Source organism: Miniopterus schreibersii (assembly GCF_964146895.1).
Source record: "Miniopterus schreibersii genome assembly, chromosome: 11".
Taxonomy (NCBI): domain Eukaryota; kingdom Metazoa; phylum Chordata; class Mammalia; order Chiroptera; family Miniopteridae; genus Miniopterus; species Miniopterus schreibersii.
This window is the reverse complement of record NC_138111.1, coordinates 8,275,821-8,300,646: the sequence shown is the minus strand read 5'-3', so window position 1 is coordinate 8,300,646 and position 24,826 is coordinate 8,275,821. Positions and strand designations below refer to the sequence as shown.

General features: G+C 42.6%; 1 protein-coding gene across 7 annotated transcripts in view; it reads right to left on the bottom strand.

Annotated features, from left to right (window-relative positions):
* DENND1A (DENN domain containing 1A) overlaps positions 1-24,826 on the bottom strand; it is a 405,631-nt gene that overhangs the window by 173,995 nt on the left and 206,810 nt on the right. For all 7 annotated transcript variants that reach the window (XM_081150732.1, XM_081150734.1, XM_081150736.1 and 4 more), the window contains 2 exons: positions 23,824-23,934; positions 8,476-8,576 (listed from right to left, as the gene is read on the bottom strand). In XM_081150732.1, the coding sequence (XP_081006858.1) occupies positions 8,476-8,576; positions 23,824-23,934 (212 nt within the window). The remainder of the gene's footprint in view (positions 1-8,475; positions 8,577-23,823; positions 23,935-24,826) is intronic.

The window sequence follows — 24,826 nt, the reverse complement described above, 5'->3', positions numbered from 1 at the left end:
CACTGGAGATGGTCTGCGAATCTGAGACACGAGTATATCACTGGAGCTGAAGGGTGGAGGGGGGAGAGAGAGGACAATGCCCTTCTGAGTGTGGCCCTGTGGCTTCGTGGAATAGTAGCTCTGGGGGCTGGGAGAGATGCCTTCTGGAGCTCCAAGCCACTGAACTCAACCAAATGAACACTTGAGTTACAAAGATAATGCCTGGAAGAAAACCTGTAAGGTCAACATCAAAGCCTGGAGCAGCCCGCCCTTCTGTGCCTCTTTGGTCTACCGGAAGGAGACAGACTCGGAAAACATCAGGAAGGGCTCCATGGCTAAGACCACTGGAGCAGGAGAAGTTAATCACAGAAGAAAGGTCAGGAGACAGGGCTCTCGATTGCCCCAGAGAGTTCAATGAGAACCATAACAGCTAGAGCCAGCTGCTAAAGGAAGTCTCGGGTTGTCAGCCACCAGCAGCCCATGCGACCCTCATAGAAATGCAGGGATAAATGGGGCACAAAAGAAATGAGGAGAGAAAAAGAGAAAGAGATCTATAGAAAAATCAAGAGAAAGTAACAAAACAAACAAAAATGTAAAAGCTGAAAATGCAACTGGTAATAAGAGGAAAGGACTTTCTCTGTGTTCCAGGACTAAGACATGTCACACGCCAAGATGCACAGCATCCAATTTCCTTCTTAGCCTCTCCATCTATATGATGTTTAAGGGGAAGACAAACCCACAGCTGAGAGATGACTCCAAGCCTAGGCCTGCGCTTGTGCTTCATGTATTGTCCCTTGTGCCCAAACTCAGAGAGGCAGGGCCACATCTCAAAAGCCCTGCACTGCTGCAGCTCTGTGATGAGGGCATGACATGGGCTGTGGATCCTGCTCTGATGGTAACTGGGAACACATCTAGAATGTCTCTGTTGCTGAGACCACAACACTATGCCTCAGAAGTTTCAGAGTTTTGTAAGTGCTGGGTTCACGACTGGCTCCGGGGCAGGGAAGAGATGGAATTACATATAGAATATGTCCCAAGAAATGGAAAACCAGGCCTAGGCTGGTCACATAAGCAGAGATGGAGCCAGCTCTGTCCCATGGAGGCTAGTCAGAAACTGGGCCGGAGAGGCAGGCTGCTGCCCAGGCCCACATCAGGCAGCGGGAGGGGTTCTGGAGGGAGGGACCGTCAGGGCAGGTCCAGATGTGCAGATGCAGCAGTAGAGGAGGTGGATGGCCATGGGGTGGACAGGCTGCAGTCAGAGTTGGCGGGTGACAACCACCTTCCCCAACCGGGGAAGGGTCATTCCCATGGTAAAGGGACACCCTGACAGTTTCAGCACCACTGCGAGGATATCACTGCTGAGCCAGAGGAGAGCCGTCAGCTGTACTAGCATCTGTGCTGTCAGGGGCACCTCAGAGGGACCAGGTGAAGGGCCTGATGCCAACCATCTACATAGTCTACTTGGTTTCATAGAACATTTGCTTTTTGCTCTATATACTTTTGGAAGGTTAAAAAGCTGTGTTTTTAAAAAAATATTAAGGATGAATTACCTTACTAACAACAACAAAGAATGTATTAAAAATCTAATGGATCTGGTACTGGATATTGGTGATGGTGTACAACCTTGTGAATATACTAAAAACTACAGCATTGTACACTTTTAAAAGAGTGAACTCTTTGGTCTATGAATTACATTTCCATTTAAAAATCAAATGGAGAACTTGAAGACAGTTTTCCTATAGAACTTATGATATAGATAGAGATTCCTACAGAATCTATAGCACAGAAGATGCAAGGAGCCTATTCTCCCGTCTCTCCTATTTTTCCACCAGGAAGACAGTTCATTTGGAAGCTCTCCAGAGCTTCCTGCAAAGGCTCTGGGCATTTTCAGCTTGGAGCCTGACTGGAGGAAGTAAAGGGGCGTTACAATATAGGGCTAAGTGGCCGTCATCATCTAACAGCTTCCTTTTAGCTGTCCATTGGCTGCCAGGCTCTCTGAGGAGAACTGTGCTGTAGTCTTGTGGATGAGGAAACTGAGGCTCAGAGAGATGATGTGATCACCCAAAGACATATTCTCAGAAGGACCAGAGCCGGTATTTGGACCCAGAACTTCGACTTCCAAGCCTGAACTCTTCTGCTACTCAGCCTTTCTGCTCCATCCTCAGCATTAAATTCAGTCAAATCTCACTAAGGAATTTACCTAGAGAACTGTAATTTCCCCTTGTCCAGCCAGCACACACTGTGCACTTCCTGTCAGGCCCACCACACCCATTTTCCTTCTGTCTGAAACTGAACTCGGGGCCCCTCTCCTCTCCTGCCTCTCTTGGATGGGCTCCTTGTTGCAATGCTTCCATCCCCGAGCACTGGACCTGTCTTAATCCCTTGCTGCTTCTTGGCTTAAAAAAAAAATCTCTGTTCTCCTTTTCCTGCCTGGATACCTGTGCTCTTCTGGGAAGTGTTTTCTCAAATCCAGAACCATCTATGAGCTCCTACCTTGCTAGCCCAATGCCAGGGACACACAATAGGCACTCATAAGTACCTGATGCAAAATGGAAATGACACACAATTTTTTGTTTACTTGTTGGAATTCAATCTTTAACAAAACCTACGTAACCCAGTGTTTGGCATAGATAAGAGGCTGTCAGCCACTCCTTTCTACCTAATCCACTTCCATCCTACCTTGGTGTTATGAATTTCAACTGGACTTTGCTGGGTCACACATACATACATGCACACACATATACAGTACTACATAGTGACTATAAATACATATATAGTCATTAACAACAAAATTAGTACCTACTATTTATGGAGCACCAGTAGTAATTACTGTTCATGCTTGACAGAGGAGAAAGTAGGCTCAGAGAGGCTCAGTGACCTCAAAGCTAATAAATGGGGAAGCCAGAGCCAAAGCCAAGTTTTGTTTCCACCACACCACACTTCATTGATTTTCATTTCTGCCACCAAGAATATCAACAATCCCTCTAATTTAGCATCAACTTATTCCCTATGCAAAATTTCATGGCATCAAAGAAGATAAAGACTGAAGTGGAGCCAGCTCTGATCATCCAGATGTCACTTCACAGCTGTGTCCAGACTGATGCCCCATCACCCATGTGGACGGTGCACCCTGAGATCAGGCATATTTCAGACTGTTTGCTAAAACCCTAGATGGAATACAGGATGGAGCATGGGGGTTGGTTCAGAACTCTACACGCATTACAGATAAAGAACCTAGCATCAGTGTCTCTCACAGAGAACTGAAGTATGCCCACTCTGAGTGGAAGAATAGTGTCCAGAGTCACCCGGAAATAAATGTCAGGAAATGCAATGCATTTTACAAAGACAGATGCTAAATCCAAACCTTAATTGGTTCAACCATGTCCTCAGCAAGCATCAGGCGTTAGCTACTAACTCGGCTCCTGACCTGGCTGTTCTCCACGGGAATGTAAGAACTTTTCCTGATCTGATGTGGAAATATTTTATCACAAAGGTGTGTTAACAAGTGTCCAAAATAACCCAAATAAACAACTCAATTTGGGAACTGACTCGTGGTCCTTATTGAGGACTGCTTCTGAATAAATAAGGCAGAAAAAGGAATTTACACACGAAATACCATATGGCTTCTACCGGGACCTTTTATTAGCAACATTTAATTAGCACAGTGCCTGGTACATAGTAAATGCTCTATAAATATTTGCTGAATGAATGAATAATTAATCAATGATAACATAAGTTTACAATTAGCAAGTCATCAAGAGGCCTACGAGAATTTTTTCACAAAATCTTGGTGATGGGTACAGCGTCTTCTCTAACACATGGGAACGTTAGTCAGAAAAGCTTTAACACCAGGTGGCCTTGGATTGCAAGTGCAGGCTCCACTATTTCTTAGCTGTGTGATAGTGGGCATGTCACTAAACCTCTCTGAGTGTGAACTTCTGAATCTATACAATGGAGCTAATAATACTTGCCTTACACCTTAATTTTGAAGATTGGCAATAATGTTTATAAAGAGCTTGACACACACACACTGGAATCAATAGATGGTGATTATTTTAATGAGAGGGAATGCTGATTCTCATAAGCAAGTGAATCCCTTTGTCCCAGGAATAGGAAGGCTCTGCCAACACTGGCCAAGGGCAGGACTGCCATCAGCTAAGGTAGGGAAGGTTCTCATTTTCACTTTCAAAGTTAAGAGAATGGCACAGATCTAAAGTAGAAAGGAACTAGCAGCACATGTGTTTAAATATTCATAAGGGCTGGAAATGTCTTACTCCTTTCGTTTTCTCTGCCATCTGCTTTTGTTTCTTTTCTTTTCATTCTTATGCCACAGCTGCAAATGAAAACAACCATACAATAACTCAAGTTAAATAAAAAAAAATCAAAATAAAAACAATCTGAGGGGTAAAAAGAGAAGATGAATTATAAACTTTTTCCCTGAGCTCATAGACTACGAAAGCAAGAAAAATGTTTGGTGTGAGTTAAACCCTCTGGAAACCAAAATCCATGTCCCACGTTTATAGTAACCATGATAAGAGCAATCACCATTCACTAAATGGCTCCTGTGTGCCCCTTGATGACCAGTATCTCTAATTCCTAAAGCTGTCTTTGAAGTAGGTAAATTAAACCCATTTTACAGAAAAGAAACTGCAGATCAGAGGGGTAAACTAGATTTTTTTTAATGGTTACACAGCTAATAGAAGATGAGACTGAGATGTGAACCCAGGTCTGTCTGGATTCAAAGCCCAGGTGCTTTCTCTACCACCCTCTTCAAAAATGGGAAGGGACTTGAAAAAATTAAGTTGGGAAATATTTAGGGCAGACCATTTGTGCTAAACCAACTTATTCAGATAATTAAAATCCGTGATTATAGCTCTAATTAAAGTTAACTCAGATAATTGCTTGTTGTATTTGTGAATGTGCAATTAGAGTCTTCCACATAATTGCGGGGTTTTCAGCATCAGACTTTCTATTTACTCAATGCATCCCAGAGCTTTGTTCCACTGGCTTCTGTTCTACCAAAGGCTGCATGACAGCTCTTGGGGTCTCCGAGCTCAAGGACCATGACCTGTCATACCCACAGCAGGGTCTGGGCTCAGCCCCATTGAATGTCTTTGTCCCAAAGTCAATGAACACCTCATCTTCAAGTGCACTGTAAAAAGCTCTTACAGCCCACACTACACTGTTGTCCTGAAAACTCTGAGCAGCACGAACCTGAAGAAAAACTGGCAGCAGTGGTCTTCATGTGTTAATTACACTTGCGAAGTCTATTATGCACAGAAAGGGCACCTGCTGGCAGTGAAAATGACTAGAATCTGCCCTTCCTGTGCAGTGAGTAAATTGAGAGTTCATTTCTACAGGAGATAATAGTTTTCAGATTCCATTTCGTGTATCCCCTGCATGGGGAACATACTTAACATTTAAATCATCTGCAGAGGAACAAACCTCCTTCAAATTTACATGTTTCAGGCTCCTAGCACTTTACTTAAAATGCTAGTTATCCCTGCTGGCTCTTACCACCAAGGATTAAACTCAACGTGGTGAAAGTCACCGAGCACAATAGAGTCAAGTTATTAGCGTTGACTCAAATTTCATGACATTTGCAGTTTCTGACCAAAGCAGTGGTAGTAGGTTGGAGGTGATCATCAAGCCTTGAATTGAGGATCTGCTTTTCCTCTTGGGGCCTTTTATTGCATCATTCTTACGCCTTGCCGTTAATCTGCAGATACCAATCCCCAACGGCCTATAACCATCCTTTGGTCAAGTGTCAAAAAGTTCTTTCATGAAAACAAGAGACCAGGAAAAAAACGCTATCACACAAACAGAAACTTCCAAGATGGAACCTAATCACAAAGCTCACTCAGGCTCAGAAACATACAAGACTTAACTTTGATTTTCTGGAGTGGAAGTTTGGGGTAACAGGGCTTAGCAGCTTCCTTGACAAGCCTTCCTTTCTAAGTTAGAATTGGCAGGATCATTGTGCTCGGGCAGGCTGGTGACACAGTTCTGGATGGTGCTAGACTTAGATGGGGTGTTGAAAAGGGGATCTCAGATCAGCTTCATAGGAAAGAGTCAAACAGCTAACAAATCCCCTAAGCAAAGAAGAAAGGAGGGCTGGGATCTGAGATGGCAGCTGGAAAAAAATGGGCTAGAATAAAACACTGATTTTTCTTTAAGTAAAACTTTTCATTTTATAAAAATTACACTTTCTTCATTAAAATACCTAAAATTATCAAAAATAAAATATAAATCATACAGATACAGAATTCCTCTCCCTCTTCCCCATCACGAATCACTGTTAACATTTTGGTGTATTTCCTTCTAGATTTCTGCCCGTGTGTGTGTGTGTGTGTGTGTGTGTGTGTACACATATTTAATTATTGTGTTATATACACACACACAATTTTGTTTTCATAAAAATGGAATCATACAATACACATTACCTACATTGGGGCAAGTTACTAAATCTCTTGTGTCCTTTGTTTATCGGTCTGTGAAATGGAGTCAGTAATACCTGCCTTATAGGGTTTCTGGAAGAACTAAAAGGGGTCACAGATGCAAAGGAGATGGTCCAGTGACTGGCGCATAGGCGAGACTCAACACTGGCAGCTACTGTGATCACTAATGTTACTGACAGAGCATTTTTCCCACACTCTCCACAGTTCTGGGAATGAACGCTGCTGGGTTTAAACTAGCTAACAATTTAGCAGCCAAAACTTTCCCAATAACAGAAAGCTAAAGTTGTATTATTACCAATCCCTGCATACAGAAACCCCTTGGCGTTCCTATCTAAAGCACAGCATGGAGACACATAGGTGAGTCTCTTCCAGAGGGGACCCTGAGGATCCCCTTAAAGCACACGTCTGCGTGAGTGTGCAGGAGTTACGAGTCCCCCTGCGTATGTAAGGGAGTATGGGGGCCATGGGTCTGTGTAAGGCTATGTGCCTGTGAGAGTGTTGTATACAGGGGGGGGAGGGCAGCAAGAGGACTGGGTGCCCCCGTGTGAGTCTGTTTTAGGAGACACATGCCCCCTTTTTACCTTTTCTATCTAGTTTTCTCACTACCTGTCCTCCGTTCCTTGGGTGTGTATTTCGTCCTTTCTCCCCCGCACTCCCCTGGCCTAATTCCTCTGTGTCTGCCTCTGCCCAGCCCCTCAATCTTGCATTCAAACAACAGCAACACTACTGGATAGCAAACATGGGCCTTTCTTTTGAGATACATGCAGTGGAATAACCCATAGCTGGTTCAGAAGCTCAGGAGCAGCAGCAAGTCTAAACAGAGAAACAGCCCCTTAATCTCGTAAGAGGTGGGAGACAGGCATGGACAAAAAGAGGCACCTTGATAAGAGAGATGCAGAGTGGAGAGATGAGCCAAATCATTTAGTGCAGGCACCGGAGACGGTTGCGAGTCTCACTTGACAGCCCTGAGCTACATACATCTTTGTTGCCCAGTGGCTTCTTGGGATGAGGGGGAGCCCAACGTTCAAATCAGGAGTACCGTGGAATACCTTTAAGCTCCTGGGATGGTGTGGCTACCTTGGTGAACCTTTTAGCGGAAGGTTTGCAAAATGGTAGAGAACCCAGGAAAAATTATGACTGACCCAGACGCAATCATTTTGAACCAATGGCAACCCCTCTAATGGGCCCCCTTCTCCTGAGTTGTCAGTATCTGGAAGGCAGGACCTTTTCCTACATATGCGCAGTGCTCCCTTATCAACTTTTGCTGACGTGAGCTGTCTGGAGACAATGTCTTCAACTACGTCACACTGGAGAAAGAAACTGTTCAGAAGGAAAATGGACCTGAATCAGTTTCTTTGGTGATGTATATATACATTTTTCAGTGATGTATTGAAGACAGAGTGATGGTGACAAGGCTCCTGAGCACCCATCATGAGCCTGCTTGTCTTCATGGTGTCCTTCCATCTGTTGTGTCATCTCATCTTTATATAATTAAGTACAGAACAACAACATTTTGCAGATGAGGAGACAAAGTGGTAGAGCTGACTCTAACGCCTGCCTGCCTTCCACTGAAATACAGTTCACCGAACAGTGAAATGCCCACCGAAGAACTGCAAAGGGTTTTGAAGTCTGGAGTATGCTCCCAAACCACAGCTGAGAGCAAGTCTTATAGAATGCGCCAGGGCATGGCTGAAATGTGAAGACCTTGGGGATCTCCATGGTTCCTGTCATCAGTTTCCAATTTGTCTTTGGGAAAAAAAAAATCAAAAAAATCACATGACTACTTGGTGCTTTGGTTTCCCCAAACTGAGAAATGGGAAAAGTATTATCTATTCACTTGAACTCTTAAGAATGCCATAACCTCTAGGAAAGCTGTTTGGAAACAGAAGGGCCATGCAGTCATATGGTCTAAAACACATGTCCTATTTGAAGTTAATATTTTTCATTTAGAGCCACCAACTGCATTGCAAGTTACAGACCTAACATTCCTGCCAGTTCCTGGAGAAGGAAGCAGAGGTGGGGCAAGCGGCAGCCTTACCAGCAGTAGTCCAGCAGGTGCGGCGGCAGGACCGGGATGTACACGTGCTGCCAGAACATGGGGTAGAGCATGGCGGCAGAGCCGTGGATGCAGGCAGTTAACTGCAAGAGAAGCAAATCAGAGGCTCAGAGCTAACAGTCAAAGTGAAGAGACACTGTCCTATTGGAGGCAGCAGTAAAATTAAATACATACTTCTCAAAGTATTTAAAATAAATGAACTCAATCATCCTAATTCAAATTTAATAAGAGCCTGCTTTTCAAAAAACAATCTATTTTTCCCCCGATTATGAAGCTAATGCACAATGACAGTAGAAAATTTAGAAAATGAAAAAAGGGATAAAAGAAAACAAAAGTCTTCACCATCTGAAAACAATTTAACATTTTGGGGTATTACATACACATGCACTTATATTTCCTTTTCTAATAAAATTAGGATTATTGTAACTACAGTGTTCATTTGCTCTTTTTTTTGCAAGTATGCTCTTTTTTCTTCAAGTTAACATTATTTGCTGGCATTTTCCCCATATCTTTAAATATTCTTAGAAAACATATCTTTTAATGCCACTCAATAAATTTCCCATACTATATTTAACCACTCTTCTACCATTAAGTTACATAATCAGATCAGCTCAATAATTTTTATGTCTGGTTCCTAGATGTAGAATTCAGAGACAAAAGTTATAAATATTTTAAGGCACTTAATAAATATAACAATATAAACATAATAAATGCACTCATATAACCGGTGAAGGATGGAGGCTCTTTACACGCGCCCAGCCGTGTACTAAGTGTCCCCTTCCACCTCACCAGCACTAAGGACTGCAGCCAAGGCAGCTTTAAAACTGTATCTCTCCGTTTTTATTTTTATTCCTCTGGTCATGACTGAGGCTGAACATCCTGTGATAAGTTTCTTGACTATATTTTTTAGGTAAATGGTCTGTTTCCTATTCTTAGGCCACTTTTTCTAATGAATATTAGTATTTTAAAAAATTGATTTACCAGCAAACAGTGGATATGCAAAGGACACTAATCCTTTGCAATGTTCTGGAAAAAATAATCCATCCTTATTTTCTTTGAATTTTTGGGGTAAAGAGAAGGTTGAAATAATTACATAGACAAACATTTTCCTTCATGACGGTTTCCACTGCTTTTATACTAAGAAAGGCCCCCATGTCTTTCCCCAGCATTTAATTTTAATCCATCTGGAATGACTTCAGGTTTAAGGACTGAGGTGAGAATTTATTTTTTCCACATAGTTAATCAATTGCCCCAGCACTGTTAACTGACTAATCCTTCCTCCCCTATCCTTTTGACATGCCCTTGTCCCATATTCCTTTTTTTCTTAAGAGCTAGACACACCATACAATCAATATTTGATATAATTACATTTTCAGAAACAAAGATATAATGGAATAAAATCGTTACAAAATTCAGTACCATGAAAGAAGGGAAAACCAACACCTTGGGAGATACGGCTAGGAAGTGACAAAAGCCAACAACACATGCTTCTCTCTGTCTTGTTTCTCTGGTTTCTGGGAAGCCTGTTCCCACGAGGGCCTTGCTTCTTTTGGAAGCTGTTAACTGGCCTTTGCTGACAGAAGGACATTTACGTGGCGAAAGAGTGACGTGCCAAGGCCCAGTTAAAGAATCCCAGAGGTTAGTGTAACATGAACAGCTTTAAATTGGATATTCTGCTGATGTTTCACAGTTGTGAGAGCTGTGTATTAAAATCCAGGGCTGCTACTCCCCCCACCCCTTTTCCCTCCAGACCCTGCTCTTTAAATCAGGTACATGTCATGACCAGGAGCCGGTCCAGCAAGCTTTCTAGAGCTGTTCCCAGTGACACCATCAAGGCTTGTAGGTTTAATCCAACCCTCCTAACCCATTTTAATACGTTTCCATATAAAGAAGGGTGTCTGGTCATATTTTACATGACTAATCTCTTCAGGTTTAGGAGATGAGAACTCTCTGCGGGTGTTGAACGAGGGGAAAATGAACCAACTGTACTCCGACTCCACCCTGAAGGCAGGCTGGGGGGCGACACTGCCCATCCTCTGGCTGCCAACGTACTCTTCCTGAAGCGCAGGTCTGGTCATGTAACACCCTGCTCGGAAGCCCTTGGGTGCGCCCGGAACAGGCATGTCTCCACCTGTTCCCAGCCTACCTGCAGAGCAGCGTCTCCGGCCACGGCCTCTCCTGCCTTCTCCAAGTCTATCCTTGGAATAACGCATTCGCAGGCTGAGGAGGAGGTGTGTGCTCCTCTTCTTTCTCCCCTCCCGCCGGTCCCCCAAACTGGCCTGGGTTTGTGCCCAGAGCAAACTCCCCCTGCCTCGGTCTGTGTGCAAGTGCGGCCTTCCTCGCATGGCTCTCCGGGGCACATGCCCCACTATCAGTGCGACTAGACTGCCTGCGTGTTTGCCCTCTCACTGCAAAGCACAGGGGCCTGTCTCTCTTTTCCTCTCCATGTTCTCGGTGGTACAGCATGCATACAAGTGCTCGCTAACCCAATGCTTCCTGAATAAATAAAAAATAGCTCTACTTAGAACATAGTCACGATATAAAGACAGATAGTGGCTTGGCTTTTAACAGTATTGGGTCAATATTTTCATGAGTCTCACAGAGTGGGGTATATGACTCAAATTTCAAAATAGTAACGGCAAGCTTAGACACAAGATATGCCACTTCTTGGAAAATCAAGTCAGCGGCTTCCTTCATCCATCCATTCGATCATATGTCTACTGTATAACTCTTCAACACACCAAGTAAATAAAAGCACTGTAAAACCTATATGGTGCCACACAATTGTGAGGCATCATCACATGAATTCATTTGTAGTTCTCTTTGGAAAAGTCATTCAATGGAATTTCCTGGTTGAAACAGAACTTGATTACCTGCCTCTTTTTAGCTTAAACTGGTTTGAGTCTAAACCCTATTTCAAGTGAAAAAGTGGCAGAGGTGCTCTCTTCAGACAGTGTTCTTTTTATGTCTCCTTAACCTCAAAAAAACCACACCAAACAAACCCCTGGCCAAGATAAGTGCCAAGATTTTAAAATTTCTCATCCCTCATATGAAACAAACTTTGAAGGTGTCTGATCATCATTTTCACTGGGGTTTTCTAAGGGCCAAGTCTCTGCAAGTAGAGTAAAATGCATTTACCCATTTGATTAAGAAAACAAACAAACAAAAAGGAAACGGTTGGGCTCTTTTACCAAATATAAAATGCACAAACAATGTGCGCCGTTACTTAGGAACAGTGACGGAGTCGACCACAGGAAAAGCATCATGATACCTCTATGCTTAATCAGAAAAAACGTACAATGTCCTATAAGTTATCTAACTGGCTACTTATTTGAAAAATAACTCTACTACCAACCCTATTTTTTAAAATAAGGATACTAAAGGCCTATGTTCATTTCTTACAGAATACAAAATTTAAAAGTAATGAAAGTCTACAATTTGGATTACACTCAACAAAGGGGTACTGTGAATATTTAATTGAAGTGTAAGTTGAGGAAAATGATCCTATCAAACTCTCACTCGGTGGGAGAATAGAAAGATAGTATGTGTAAAATTTGCCCAAAGTCATTAGTCACAATGAATATTCATCAGAAGCCAATTATCAATCCCATTTAATGACACCCCAAAAGATTTTGCCCTGAAGCAGCTGAATAGTCTAAGACTCCAGACAAAACTAGACAAATTATACAGCCAACAGCCAGTCTAGCCAGGACACAGATTGTAAAGTAAACCACTGGTGGGTTTTTGGACGCACTTTTAGCAAATTCTGTCCTCAATTAAAGATGCACAAGGTCACTTCTATCTTGGAGCTTTCTATACGGCTTCATTAATTTTCTTTGAGGCAAAGGGAGAGAAAGGGAGAAGGCAGTGGGGATAGGACATGAATGAGGAGCGATCAATGATAGAGTTGAAAAAAAATCTCACACACACACACACACACACATACACACACACACACGTGTATTTTAGTTTAAGGTATTCCTCAGAGATAATGGCCAGATTGTCTCAGTCTTAGATTCCAATGGTAGCTCCGAAATTTAACACAGAATAAAAGTAAGAATCTCCCCCTCCCTCCCAAAAAAGAATCCCAACAGTGTAAGTGCCAGGCACCATGTCAGGGGTTTAGAATCTTGCAAAGTAGTATTTTAAAGGAGTGTGTGTATGTGTGTGAGTGTGTGTTTACATACATACACCCTCATCACCACACTTCACAGATAAGGAAACAGTCTCTGAGGTGAAATAACTTGCCCAAGGCCACATAGATAGTGACAGAACTGGGACTCGCATCCAGGCCTGTCAGACTATAATGGCCACTGTGTTTCCACAATGCATAAATTAACTTAACAATGTTTAGAGTGCCTACCCTGTGCCCATACACTGTGCTGAGGATTCTGTACTAGGTGAGAAACTGTCCCTGTCAGCACGGCCAAATTAGGTAGAAACGTTATTTGCTTTGCTGTTCGATGAACAAATATCTAGGGCAAAATTCCAATGAAGAGAAAATAATCCTTTTAAAACTGAACACAGATCTGACAATTTCCTGGGGATTAGTTACATTTAACTAAGGTGTTATAGTGTCTTTAATCCACAGGAAATTCTAGACAACGAGGTAATGACTGTCGAAGTGATGGTTTACACCCCAATTTGGGGCACCTGTCTGAAAGTCTGGGCTTCCGTCATGTTCCCTTTCACACACTTGCATGGAGTTTCCACTAATTCTCTTTTTTGATCTGAGTAAGCCACTTCCTCTCCTGGGTCTCAATTTCCCCTCTCTGGAAAACAAGAGGCTGGACCACATGATCCCTCTGCCCCCTTCCAGCTTTGACAACTTAGGACCTAGAGGAATGGCTGTCCTTTGATGTGAAATATGCGCCTCCTTTGCCCCAGCTCACCATCAGCTCTACATATAAGTAAAACAGGGCATGTCTCAAAGCTGGTCTTGCTTTCTCATCTCCGCAGCTGTAGGGCCACCTGGAGTTCATGTGCTATCTAGGACCCCTCACCTCTCAGCCGCCCATCCCCGCTGCCTGAGCGTGGAGGGCACAGCCTTCCCCTGTGCTTGGCCCCTGACACTCCGAGACCTCAGAAGTAGATGCTCTTAGGAGACCAGCGGCATGAGACTACAGACATGAGCTCCTCAAGGACAGAGCACACATTCGATCCCTCTCCTTATCTCTTGCTACGCTTGACACAGAGCAGGTGCTGAGTACATGTTTGGAGACTGTTAGAATGCCCCCAGCTTCACATCATGAGGAATGGTAGGCAAGATTACCAGACACTTAACAAACTGCAGTTGCTTAATAGATCACAACGAGGAGCTGTAAATTTCTAAAAATACTGAGATTCCAGGTTCCAAAAGCTTACAGAAGAAAAAAATCAGACGGTCACAGTCACTCACATCCTAGAATATCAAACTGACATCTGCTTCATCACTGAGTTAGATGCACTGGGATTTCTCCTCTGAACCCAAACATCAGGAAATTGATAAAACAAGCAGTAGAGAAGGAATACCAAATTACTATCCTTAAAGATGGGTCATTTTAAACTCCACTCGTTTCAACCAGGAATCATCCTGTGTAGAAGAGCTGTAGAAAATGTCTGTGGAAGCCAGCTTTCTCAATTTGAGAACGAGACACTTATTTAATTATGACCATCTCTGTAGCCATCAGGAAATGAACGGTCCACGTTAAACAGTGCTGTGGGCTTTCCTTGTTTTTGATTTTTACTTATTCTCAAACGTAGAACCCACTATAAGATCAGCAATGAGTTTTAAGTAAAATCTGCAGGGGTTCGGAAAGTTAACCTACTCAACCCTTCCAAGGGTATGGGAAAAACCTTTCATTACAAACAGTTCCGTTACGTTCACATTGTGTTTACCACATTTATGAGGGTAGAGCTGGCTTTGAAGAACTAAGATGCTTTAGCAAAAAGGCACCTTAGTCTGAGAATCAAACCTTCAGCTAGTCTAGACAGAAGATGGCTGGGTATGTGAGTGGAAAGAAGGAAAAGAGCAAAGAATGCCCTGCTTTTCTTAGAAGCTGAAATGTAACAGTTCTTTATTTTAATTTTTATTTCTGGTTGTGGGGGAAGGGCAGTCTTTCTTCAAGTAGTTTGTTTTGGGTTTTTTTCAGTTGGGTGGAACTCATCCTGCCTCTTGCTTCTCCACTATCCTCTGGAGAAAGGTAAGAAAAAAAAAAACCACCAAAAAAACCCAACACATCAACATGGGGTCGAGTGGAATGCCTTCCACTGACAGCAAGATCACAGTCCAGAGGAAGCTTTCTCAAGCAATCGCCTGCCTACTCAATCACGTCTCCCTCCTCCCCAAAGAACCGCCTAGCTAGAGTAATTAGAGTTCGTTATTAACCAGGAAAAGAAGCTTTCATGCCAAGATGTGACACTTCACAACATCAAAGCAACTAAAACTGCCAGAGAAAAGCCTTAGCTTCCGAAGCCGAGGCAGACACAACGGTATGGGAAACTACAGTGTCAATGAGCCCGCAGCACGGGAGCGAGGAAAGTGCACACTTCCCTGTAAGATGAAAAAAGGCAAAGGCAAGGTCACACTGGGGTTGCTAACACTTCATTTAGAGCAGGGGCAGCAAGGTTCTGCCCTCCTCCATCTTGTGCCTGTGACAGACATTACAAACCCATGTGGTGTCAGGACATGGCCTGAGGGTGCCTCTGAACATGCAACCATCGTCACTGGATCCAAGTAGGCCTCAAGAAGAAATCTATTTGCCACCTCAAGTCTAGTATTAGTGGATAGTTATATATTTTTGAAAATATTCTAAGATCATAATTTATGTTTAGCTAATTTACACTGCTGCTTTAATGAATCACATTATTTAAAAGAAAGAAAGCAGAACTGAGCATGGATCATGAGTACCTATCTGTAGGTATCCACACATAGAGAAGACACCACAGAACCTTCAGGTGGTAGGAGCTATTGGATTTGAAGGCACAGGAGAAATAAAAGAATCTGCCTGGTAAAGTTTTGTCGGGCAAATCTAACCTTAGACAGTGAGAGTAAAGTTAGAAAGATTAAAGCTATAATACAGCCTCCACCGTGACCACTTAGCTCAGCATTTACTATCTGCCAAACACTGTTCTAAGTGTGTCACATATAGTTAACTCATTCAATCTTTACAGTCCTATAAGGTACGTAGCATTATAGTCCCCATTTTACAGATAGGTTCCTAGATGTTAAGTACCTTGTGCAGGGTCACAGAGCTAGTGGCAGAGCTAGGATATGAACCTAGGGAGTCTAGCTCCAGAAACTGCTCTTAGCTCACAGGAGACTGCCTCTGTGCTATGACCTGTATTAATCCGACAATTACTGAGTATCCGCTATGTGTACATGCCATGCCCTCAAGCAATCTAACACAGACAGACACAGATCAAAATGCAAACAATCAACTTTAACACAAAAGCATTATGAAAGAAGTGTTATAATAGAGGTGCAAGTGTGTTGGCATATAAAGAAGGAATCATTAATTCTGCCTGGGGCAAGAATCAGGATTGCTTGCGGAGGGTGTGGGGGGAAAGAGGCATCAGAGCAGGACCAGAAGGAGGAAAACCAGAAGCTGCCAGTCCTCTTCCCTGGGAGGCCAGTCAGGTGGTCACAGTGGGTCGAGGGAGCACAGCAGCTTCTTAGGGCCGCTCTAGAGCTCTGTAGTGACGACTGTGGAGACCTGAGCAAGAAGTGGCGACTGAGTCAGTAACTATGTGACTAATGAGAAGTGGGTGGATACTGAAAGCCTCTTTCCAGTTGCCATGACTATCATCTGTTGCTTAGATTCATTCGCCCTCCTTATCACCAGTTATATTAATTACATCGTCAGACTTCTTCCAGGATCTTGACTGTCCTCTTTGCTTCTAAAACTCAAACTGGGGTTCACTGCCCCTCAAAGGTGAGATTCAGAGTCAGCATTTACTGAATGATTAGCATGTGCCCAGGAGTGGGCTATATGCCACCATATCTATGACCACTGAGTCCTTGCAACAACTGTGAGATGGGTGTTAATACCATCCCCATTTTGACAGTAGAGGGACGAGATTCCAAAAGGTCAGGCATGTTGCCCAAGGCCAGGTGGCTGGGAATAACACAGGGAGGATTAGGGACAGAGGTAGGAACTGAACAAAATCATCCTGACTTGCAGTCTGGTGCTCTCTCCTACAGCCCTGCAGTCCCTCTCCTTGGGAAAAAATAATGCCTATAGGGCTGTCCGAATCAAGCTGGGCTACTACACAGCTATTGAGGTAGCAGAAGAGAAAAAAACATGAATTTTCATAAGATCTGGACCGACCCCTGACTGCATAGCCTAACCTCACAGCACACTACCTTGGCTCGCCGAAGTGACCAACTTTTCAGCCTGCAGAAACACCAGAGGGAAAGCGAGCCCTTGTTCTTGCTGACTTAGCACACAGCACGTGTTCAAATTTCTTTAATGACATCCACAGAGATGCCTGCAACTGTGGATGTCATTTAGGGCTTTTCAAGTATTAAGGTGTCAGTGACTTAATATGACCCATTACTGTTTTGTGATAGAGATTTGATTCATGAGAGTCATATAAAAATTAAGCTATGAGTTCTATAATCTAAAGAATATATCATTTATGTCACAAATTGACTATACTACTAAGTAATAAACAAGATTCTCTGCCATATTCTCTATAGCTAAAAAGAAACATTACCTCTCCGGTCTATTTATACCCATGAACCCAAAGTTACAGTGGTGGACTACGTCAGCATCCAACATTAGTGAGAGCTTAAACAGAGTATATTTAGCTCTGTCCTGTTCTAGACTAGGCAATACCCAATTCAAAGCTCTCCCAAAGAAAAATATGGAAACAGAATTTTTTTAGTGTTGGTTGTACTCATGTCTTCTAAACAAACTCAACCAGGCTCCATTATGTAATCTCAAAATGAGTCAATGACAAAAAGTAACAATAAGGAAAGAATATTGTGCCCGGCCGGGCGTGGCTCAGCGGTTGAGCATCGACCTGGGATCCAGGCGATCAGGGTTCGATTCCCAGCCAGGGCACATGCCCGGGTTGCCAGCTCGATCAATGACTTTCTCATCATTGATGTTTCTCTCTCTCTCCCTCTCCTTCCCTCTCTCTGAAATCAATAAAGATATATTAAAAATATATATATATTGTTTTTGTCTTAGACAACTGTCTATTCACTGTTTCTGTATCTTCCTGTGTATCAATCATTTGGGGAACCTTAAAAAATAGACATTCTGTGGTTCTATGCTACTAGACCTTTTGAATCAGAATGTCCAGAGGTGGTATCCAAGTACCTGAATTTTTAGCAAGTTCTCTGGGCAATTCTAACACAACCAACCCATGGATTAGCATTTGAGAATCACTAGCAATCTGAATCCTGTGTCTAGTCCAAAACGCTCACTGCCTGCTGAAGCAATGGGAGAAGAGGGAGGAAAAGAAGGAAAGAACTAGGAGATGACCAAGGCTGGTTGAAGTCACAGCAAACTTAAACTATCAACGATTAAGCTGTTTATAACTCTATATCTTACAGTCTCTAGAACATCTCAAGGTTCTTGAACAAGAGAAAACCAACTCACACATAATTAAATGAAGAACATAGTTCAAAAGCAGTTAATTGTATTCACATTTAAAAACCAGAGAAAAACCACATAAATAAAACACACCAATCTTCCCTCCTACTTCCTGCCAATGGAAGTTCCATTCATTTATTTCTAACAGTTTCTAATATTCTCTGAGCCACAATAAAATTTTATGTGATGGAGATTAGAGAGGCTATGCTATTGGGAAGTTTGGCTGCAGAGTCTATATTTCATGCCACTTCATTACATTTTGTTAAGGATTTCCCTCTTCGCCAAAAGGACTCGTTTTCTTCTCACTTTGAATACTCTTCTTAGGTTGTTAGTGTGAACTAGGCTAATCTCTCTCCTTTTTAACATATAAAAGAACAAACAAAATGTTCGACTTATTTTATTTTTTATATAGAACACTAAATTTAGTCTTAGAATTCTCTGTTTGGTAAGTTTCCAGTTACAAGGTCTTGGCTTCCCTTGAGCACAGTTTGAAACAAAATAATGCAGTTTGTTCCTACGGCTGGAACATGCAGAGTGGAGTGTGCAGGCAAAGGGGCCCTGGCTCTGGTCCAGTGTTTCAAACCTTCTTAAGCTGCCACTCTCATCTCTGATTCAAGGGCTGCAGACAGGCAAACAGGATTAGTTCTTTCCAGTCCAGAATAGCTAGCTCTACACACATCACTCAGGAACCCAAACCTTACAAAGGCTGGCATGGTCACGACCAGGTGGAGTTCACCAGGAGAGAAGTGAAAATAAAGCCCAATCTGAAAAACTCCCAAGTCCACAAACTGGCTCTTCTTAGGTCACAAGACCAGTGGTGCTAAGACAATGGACGCTGTTTGTGGCAGTGGGCTGGACAGGAAGACGGGGAGGGTACTCATCTCTTCACACCAACACAGAAGCTCTACTAAGGGCCTGCCCAAGGCCCACATTCTCTGGGACTAATATTTAGGAAGAAACTGACAGGGAAAAGATACCAGTTTAGTCTCCCCTCCCCGCAAATGGGGTACTATCAGAAAAGTAATAATTCTTTTCAGAGTTATGGGTACCAAATATGTAGGTGTGGAGGCTCAATTAATGAGGTAATGGTCTTACCACTATACTGTGCTTCTTGCCTAAGAACCTGTTTTAAAAAGCACCCACTGAATAAAACACATGTATCTTCCTTTGGGAACTAAATATGCCTTTGTCATCATGTACTGGATATTCTTAGTTTTCTAAACTTCTCGTAGTAGCCCTGAATTACAGGAGGGGAGAATAGGGCCGATACATAGGACCGGCAGGAGCTGCAGCACAGGAACCCTGCAGCCACAGTGAGTCAGGGAAGGTATGCCCCAGGAACGCCCCGCCCCCCGCTGTGTTCACTGCAGGGGACGGGCACAGGTAGGGCTGGGACACAGCAGAGGCCAACGCCACCCCACATAGGAGAAAGCTGGATCTGAACCATGCTCAAGGAAAGGGGGTTCCAGCTCACAGAGTAAGTGTGTTCATTAGAAATTCACATATCGGCCACTGTTCCCCTGGTGCAGAGAGTGGTGCCAGGCACATAGCAAGTGTTCACTAAATCTGAAGAAAGTGGAGATGCGCATTAAAAGGCAACAGCCAAGGCTGACATTCCTTCTGTGATTTCAGATCCAGGGTCAACAGAATCACAACGAGAATATTTCTCTGGGGACAAATGTCAAAGGGAACATATGACAAATGGAGAGCTACCAAGGAGGCATATGAGGTAGTAAGAAGGGGGTTTGCTTGGAGCCACGTGAAGCAGTTTTTAATCCCATCTCTGCTGGTCATCTTAGACAAGGCACTTCAACTTCCCAAATACCAATATTCTCATCTGCAAAAGAGAGTAAAATAGCTCCTAGAGTTGTTGCAGAGCTAATGGGGGAAAAAACACACGAACAGCACAGTGCCTGGCACACAGTAGGTGGCTCAAAATGGTTTGATTAAAAGAATTTTAAAAGAATTTTAAAAGGGTATGGGGCAGGAAATTGAGGACCTCCCCTATAAAATATAGAGTATGACTCTAAACGAGGGTGACTACTTGCTTAGTCTGTAGGTGCTACTACCTCTTTGGCAGTCTTGGAACTATCTGCAAACTACACAAGAAGCTCCTCTAATTACTATACAATCAGGACTTATTTTTACCCAAACCAGCAACCTTATCCATCAGATTTGGCTCAGACTATCTTTTCAGCTCTTTATGAGGATTCTCAAATTTCCTCAGTGGGACAGATTCTTAACAATGTGTTTCTGGCCCTTCTGACAGTCCTCACACAAGGATTCTGACAATGGTTTGAGAGGCTGCACCCAATAAACATGACCTGGTCCCCAAGGAAAGCACTTTGAAGGGGCTAAGACTCCTTTGTATGTGTAAATCCTGGATGTTTCTCCCCCGTCTGAAGCCAAAGCCTCCCCTCCCCCCACACTGCATCATGATGACCTATTTGCATGTCCCCAGCTACTCCATCTCTACGACAGGTCACTCTGTAAAATGGGGATATTACCAACCTTCTGGGACGCCTGCTGGAATTACATATCATCTGTAAAAGGTCTTTTTTTAGATCTACCTGCTACCCATAAGAGTTACCAAAAAGCAATATGGATTAAACTCAAGATATGAAAATCTGGAAGAAAAATGGGGCCTTTGTGCTAGAAGAAATCACACTGAAGTGTTTACATTAGAGAACAAGATTTGGTTAAGCTTTCCCTATTTATCATTTATAAAGGAAAACAATCAATATACATTAACTGAGCAAAGAAAACAAAAACTTACATTTTTCTTATACAGAATTATCACAACATTATTGACCGAGAAAGCGAGAAATGAGTATTACCTGACTCTGGACTAAATATTGCTGGGTTTGTCTCTACTGAAGCAGTCATGTTTTAGAAGATGGCATTCTAGAGTGTTCAACAGCTTTTACCTGTCAGCTGCTTAATGGGTTTGAGGAGCATTAAGCCTCCATCTTTTAAAAAAATTTGAGAAAAATGTGGTTTGTCGAGGTGTGGCAGGCTGCATCTCGATATGTCGAAAGAGGGTCCTCAGAAACCTCAGGCTAAGATGGCCTTTGTGTTCTGCCTCTCATGAAAAAGAATAAAAAGCCAGTACTGACGAAATAAAAGGCAACAACTACAAAACTGTTAAATTCTGCAATTGGAGAGGTCCAAAGGCTTGTCTCACACTGCTGTCTGCTCAGCCACTTCATCCCCAGAGAAACTGCACGTGGCTGATCAGGATGTCGCTGGTCGCACATGAGATATGAGGAGACCCCCTCTCCCCAAAGAGATGTCTACCATCCATCAGTAAAGTTCAGCACTCAGATAAAAATCAACTGTTTGTTACAAAAGTGCTATACATGTTTCAGAGCAATACATGTTTATAGCCTTAAAAACAAAGTATGCAAGTTAAACTGAAAAGCAGCAATCCCTCCAAGATACTCCTTGCCCTTACTCATGGTAACTGCGCACAGTACTCATGTCCTTATTTCTAAATAACTATTCCTTGACTTAAAATTTTAAACATTAACATCTGACTTCCCATTATAGATATTATTATAAACATATACATACACTATATGACAGACTCTGTTCTAAGAGCTTTGCAAGTATTAACTCATTTTAATTTTACTTGACATGAGGTCACTGGTGACCTGAACAAGAGCTGTGTCAGTGGACAGGTGGAGGTGAACTCCCCAGAATCCTGAGGAGAGAAATCAGACAGTGTCGCCTTCTCAATAAGGCACTCTCTGGCCATCTATCTGAAATCGCGATCCCTGCCACCTCACCGCTCCCCATCCACTGTCCTTCTCTGCTTTATTTTACTCCTTACTACTTATCATTAGGCTACTGTAAATACTACTATGAATGCTATGTATTAAACTTACCTTGTTTATCCAAGGTCTTCCCTACTAGAATGTAAGATTAATGAGGACAGAGATTTTTGCCTATTTTATTCACTGTTTATCCCCAGTACCCAAAACAGAGCCATGAAAAATACTTGTTGCATGAAGTCAGGCTGACAGCAGAGCCGTTCGCCATAGAGGACAGACAATTCATCCACAGGGTGGGTGGAAGGGGAGGGACCCACGAGATTGACAGGTGTGGTATGAGCTCCTGTGCTCTCCTCTGAGGGCTTCCATCAGATAAGTATAGAAATTCCAGGTTAGAAATAATTTTCCCTTAGAAGTTCAAGACACTGCTTGACTCTTTTGGTTTCTACAATTGTCACAGGAGGCCCTGGCCGGGTAGCTCAGTTGGCTAGAATTTTGTCTCAATACACCAGGGTTGTGGGTTTGATTCATGGTCAGGGCACATACAAGAACCAACCAATGAGTGCATAAATGGATGGAACAACAAATCTCTCTCTCTCTTTCCCATTCCCCACCCCCCTCTAAAATCAATAAATAAAATAGTCACAGCAAAATCTTCTGCAATTTTGATTCTTAGCCTTTGCACAAGAATTACTTTGTCTCTATCCCTGTATTGTAAAATTTCATGTAAAGGGCTTAGTATCTTTTTTAACTTCAAAAATTCTGAAAAAATGTATATACAAAAGTGTGTATATCAAATAAGCATCTTTTAAAGGAAAAAAAACCCTGAAGACTCCAAAACCTAGCACCTAACTCAGTGGTTGACAAACTACAGCCTGAAGACTGAGTCTGGCCTGACTCCTATTTTTGTAAACAGAGCTTTCCTGGAACACAGCCACAGTCACTAGATTACTGGTTATAACTACAAGGTCAGAGTCCAGTAGCTGCAGCAAAGACCATCTGTTCTACAGAGCCATATTCCCCACTAGACCTGGGATAAAAAGTTTCCTGACCCTATCCTAGCTCAAGACAAAGCCAGTCCTTCTGATGTCCCTGAATGCTTCTTCCCAACATACTCTTCACTCCCTTTGAGGAAACTACTACCTAAAATTTGTGTTAAACATCTTTTCCCCCTTGTAGTTCGCATGTGTCCCTAAGTAATGTGCCCTCAGTTTTTCCTAGTTGAACTTTATATGAAATAAATCATACTGCATGTTCTTCTGTAGCATGTTTCTTTTACTCGGAACTCTGTACTGGAGACCTAATCACGCTGACAGTGTTTGTTTCACTGATATAGTATCCACTGCATGACTACACCACAATTTATCAGTTCTCTGTTGATGGTCATGTGGGATCTTTCAGGTTTAAAACACACACAAAAATGCTATTATGAACATGCTTGTAGATGTATCCCACTATACGTGACCAAGGTGTGTGTAGGTATGTATGTGTATGTGCATGCGTGCGCACATGTGCAAGCGCACACACAAACAAACACACACACATAATTCCACCCAGGACTGGTCAAAACAACCAAAAGATGTTCACTGCAGGGTTATCTACTAAAGGATTAAGCTTGAGTGACTGAAATGGCCATCAAGAGAAGAATGATTTAGTAAATGATGACACATCAGTGTAATGGAATACGATATAGACATTTAAAAACTGACGATGATGGGCGCTTATGTGGAAATATGCAGTGTTCATAACACATGATCAAATGGAAAACTATTTATAATTGATTGTGAAGCTATAAGAATAAATGAAATGTGCACTGGCACCGTAAAGGCACATGAATGATTAATGAAGATGACATGTTACTATCTGAGGGACTGTGGCTGATTTCTTTGTCTAAAAATTTCTTTCATCTTTCCAAGACATCCTTCAATTGAAATAAAATAATTAAAAAGCCCGTCTCAAGACTGTCTACTCACAGTGCTGAGTTTGCTGCAAATGATGAGTATCCGGCGTTCGTACAGCATACTGGCGTACAGATGTAACATGTTGTTTACATCCACGGCCACAAAATATTCTGTCAGATTTCTCTAGGAGAGAGAAGAAGGGGAGGTTTGTGCCTTATTGCGTTGGTTCTTATTACAGGCAGTATCTAATAAAAGCATGAGAAACAAAATAATCAGGAAGTATACTCTGCTCTTCCCCTGTCCTACTCTTTCTACCTGGGGACCAAGCATGAATCCCATTCATGCATGAAATCATGAAATGCAGAGTTGGAAGAGACCTCAGAGATGACGCAGCCTGAGCAATTATACCTGTGTGGTGATTGCAGCTTACAATATGAGGTCATCCACAGTGCTGCGCTGCTTTTCACAGAAGTTCCTAAAGGTAAGCAAGACAGGAAGTCTGCAACCTTACAAATGAGGAAATCAAGGCTCAGAGAGATATGCCAAGATCAAAAGTCTAGTAAGCAGTGAAGACAGGACTGCAGCTCAGATCTTCTGACCCCAGATCCTAGAACTTTCCCAATGCACCGTGCCACACGTCTACACAAAAGAAAGTACCCGGGGACCAAAGTGCCTCTGGCACAGAGCCCATTTCTGTCCCACAGATCCCACCCACAAAGGCCAGCGTGCTCCTCTCCTGCCATCACGGCTGGTGTCCCCCTCCTCCACAGTTTACATTCTTTAAAACGACTCAGCTGGAATGAAAGCAATCTTGAAGATTTACAATTTCTAGGTATTTCACTCAAAAAAGGAAAAAATCAAAGGCAAGCAGCAGCAAGTTGTGACAAAGCAGTGTTTTAACTGGCTTTTGTCTGTAGCCTGGGCTTCATTCCTTTAATTAGTGCTATAGATTGGTACTCTTCAGATTTCAGAGGAAGTGTAATGCGTTTCATTTCTACAACCCTTTCTATACCCACCTGACTTTAATAATACACATGAATATGCTAATTTCTTCAATGTTACAGCTTTTCAATGC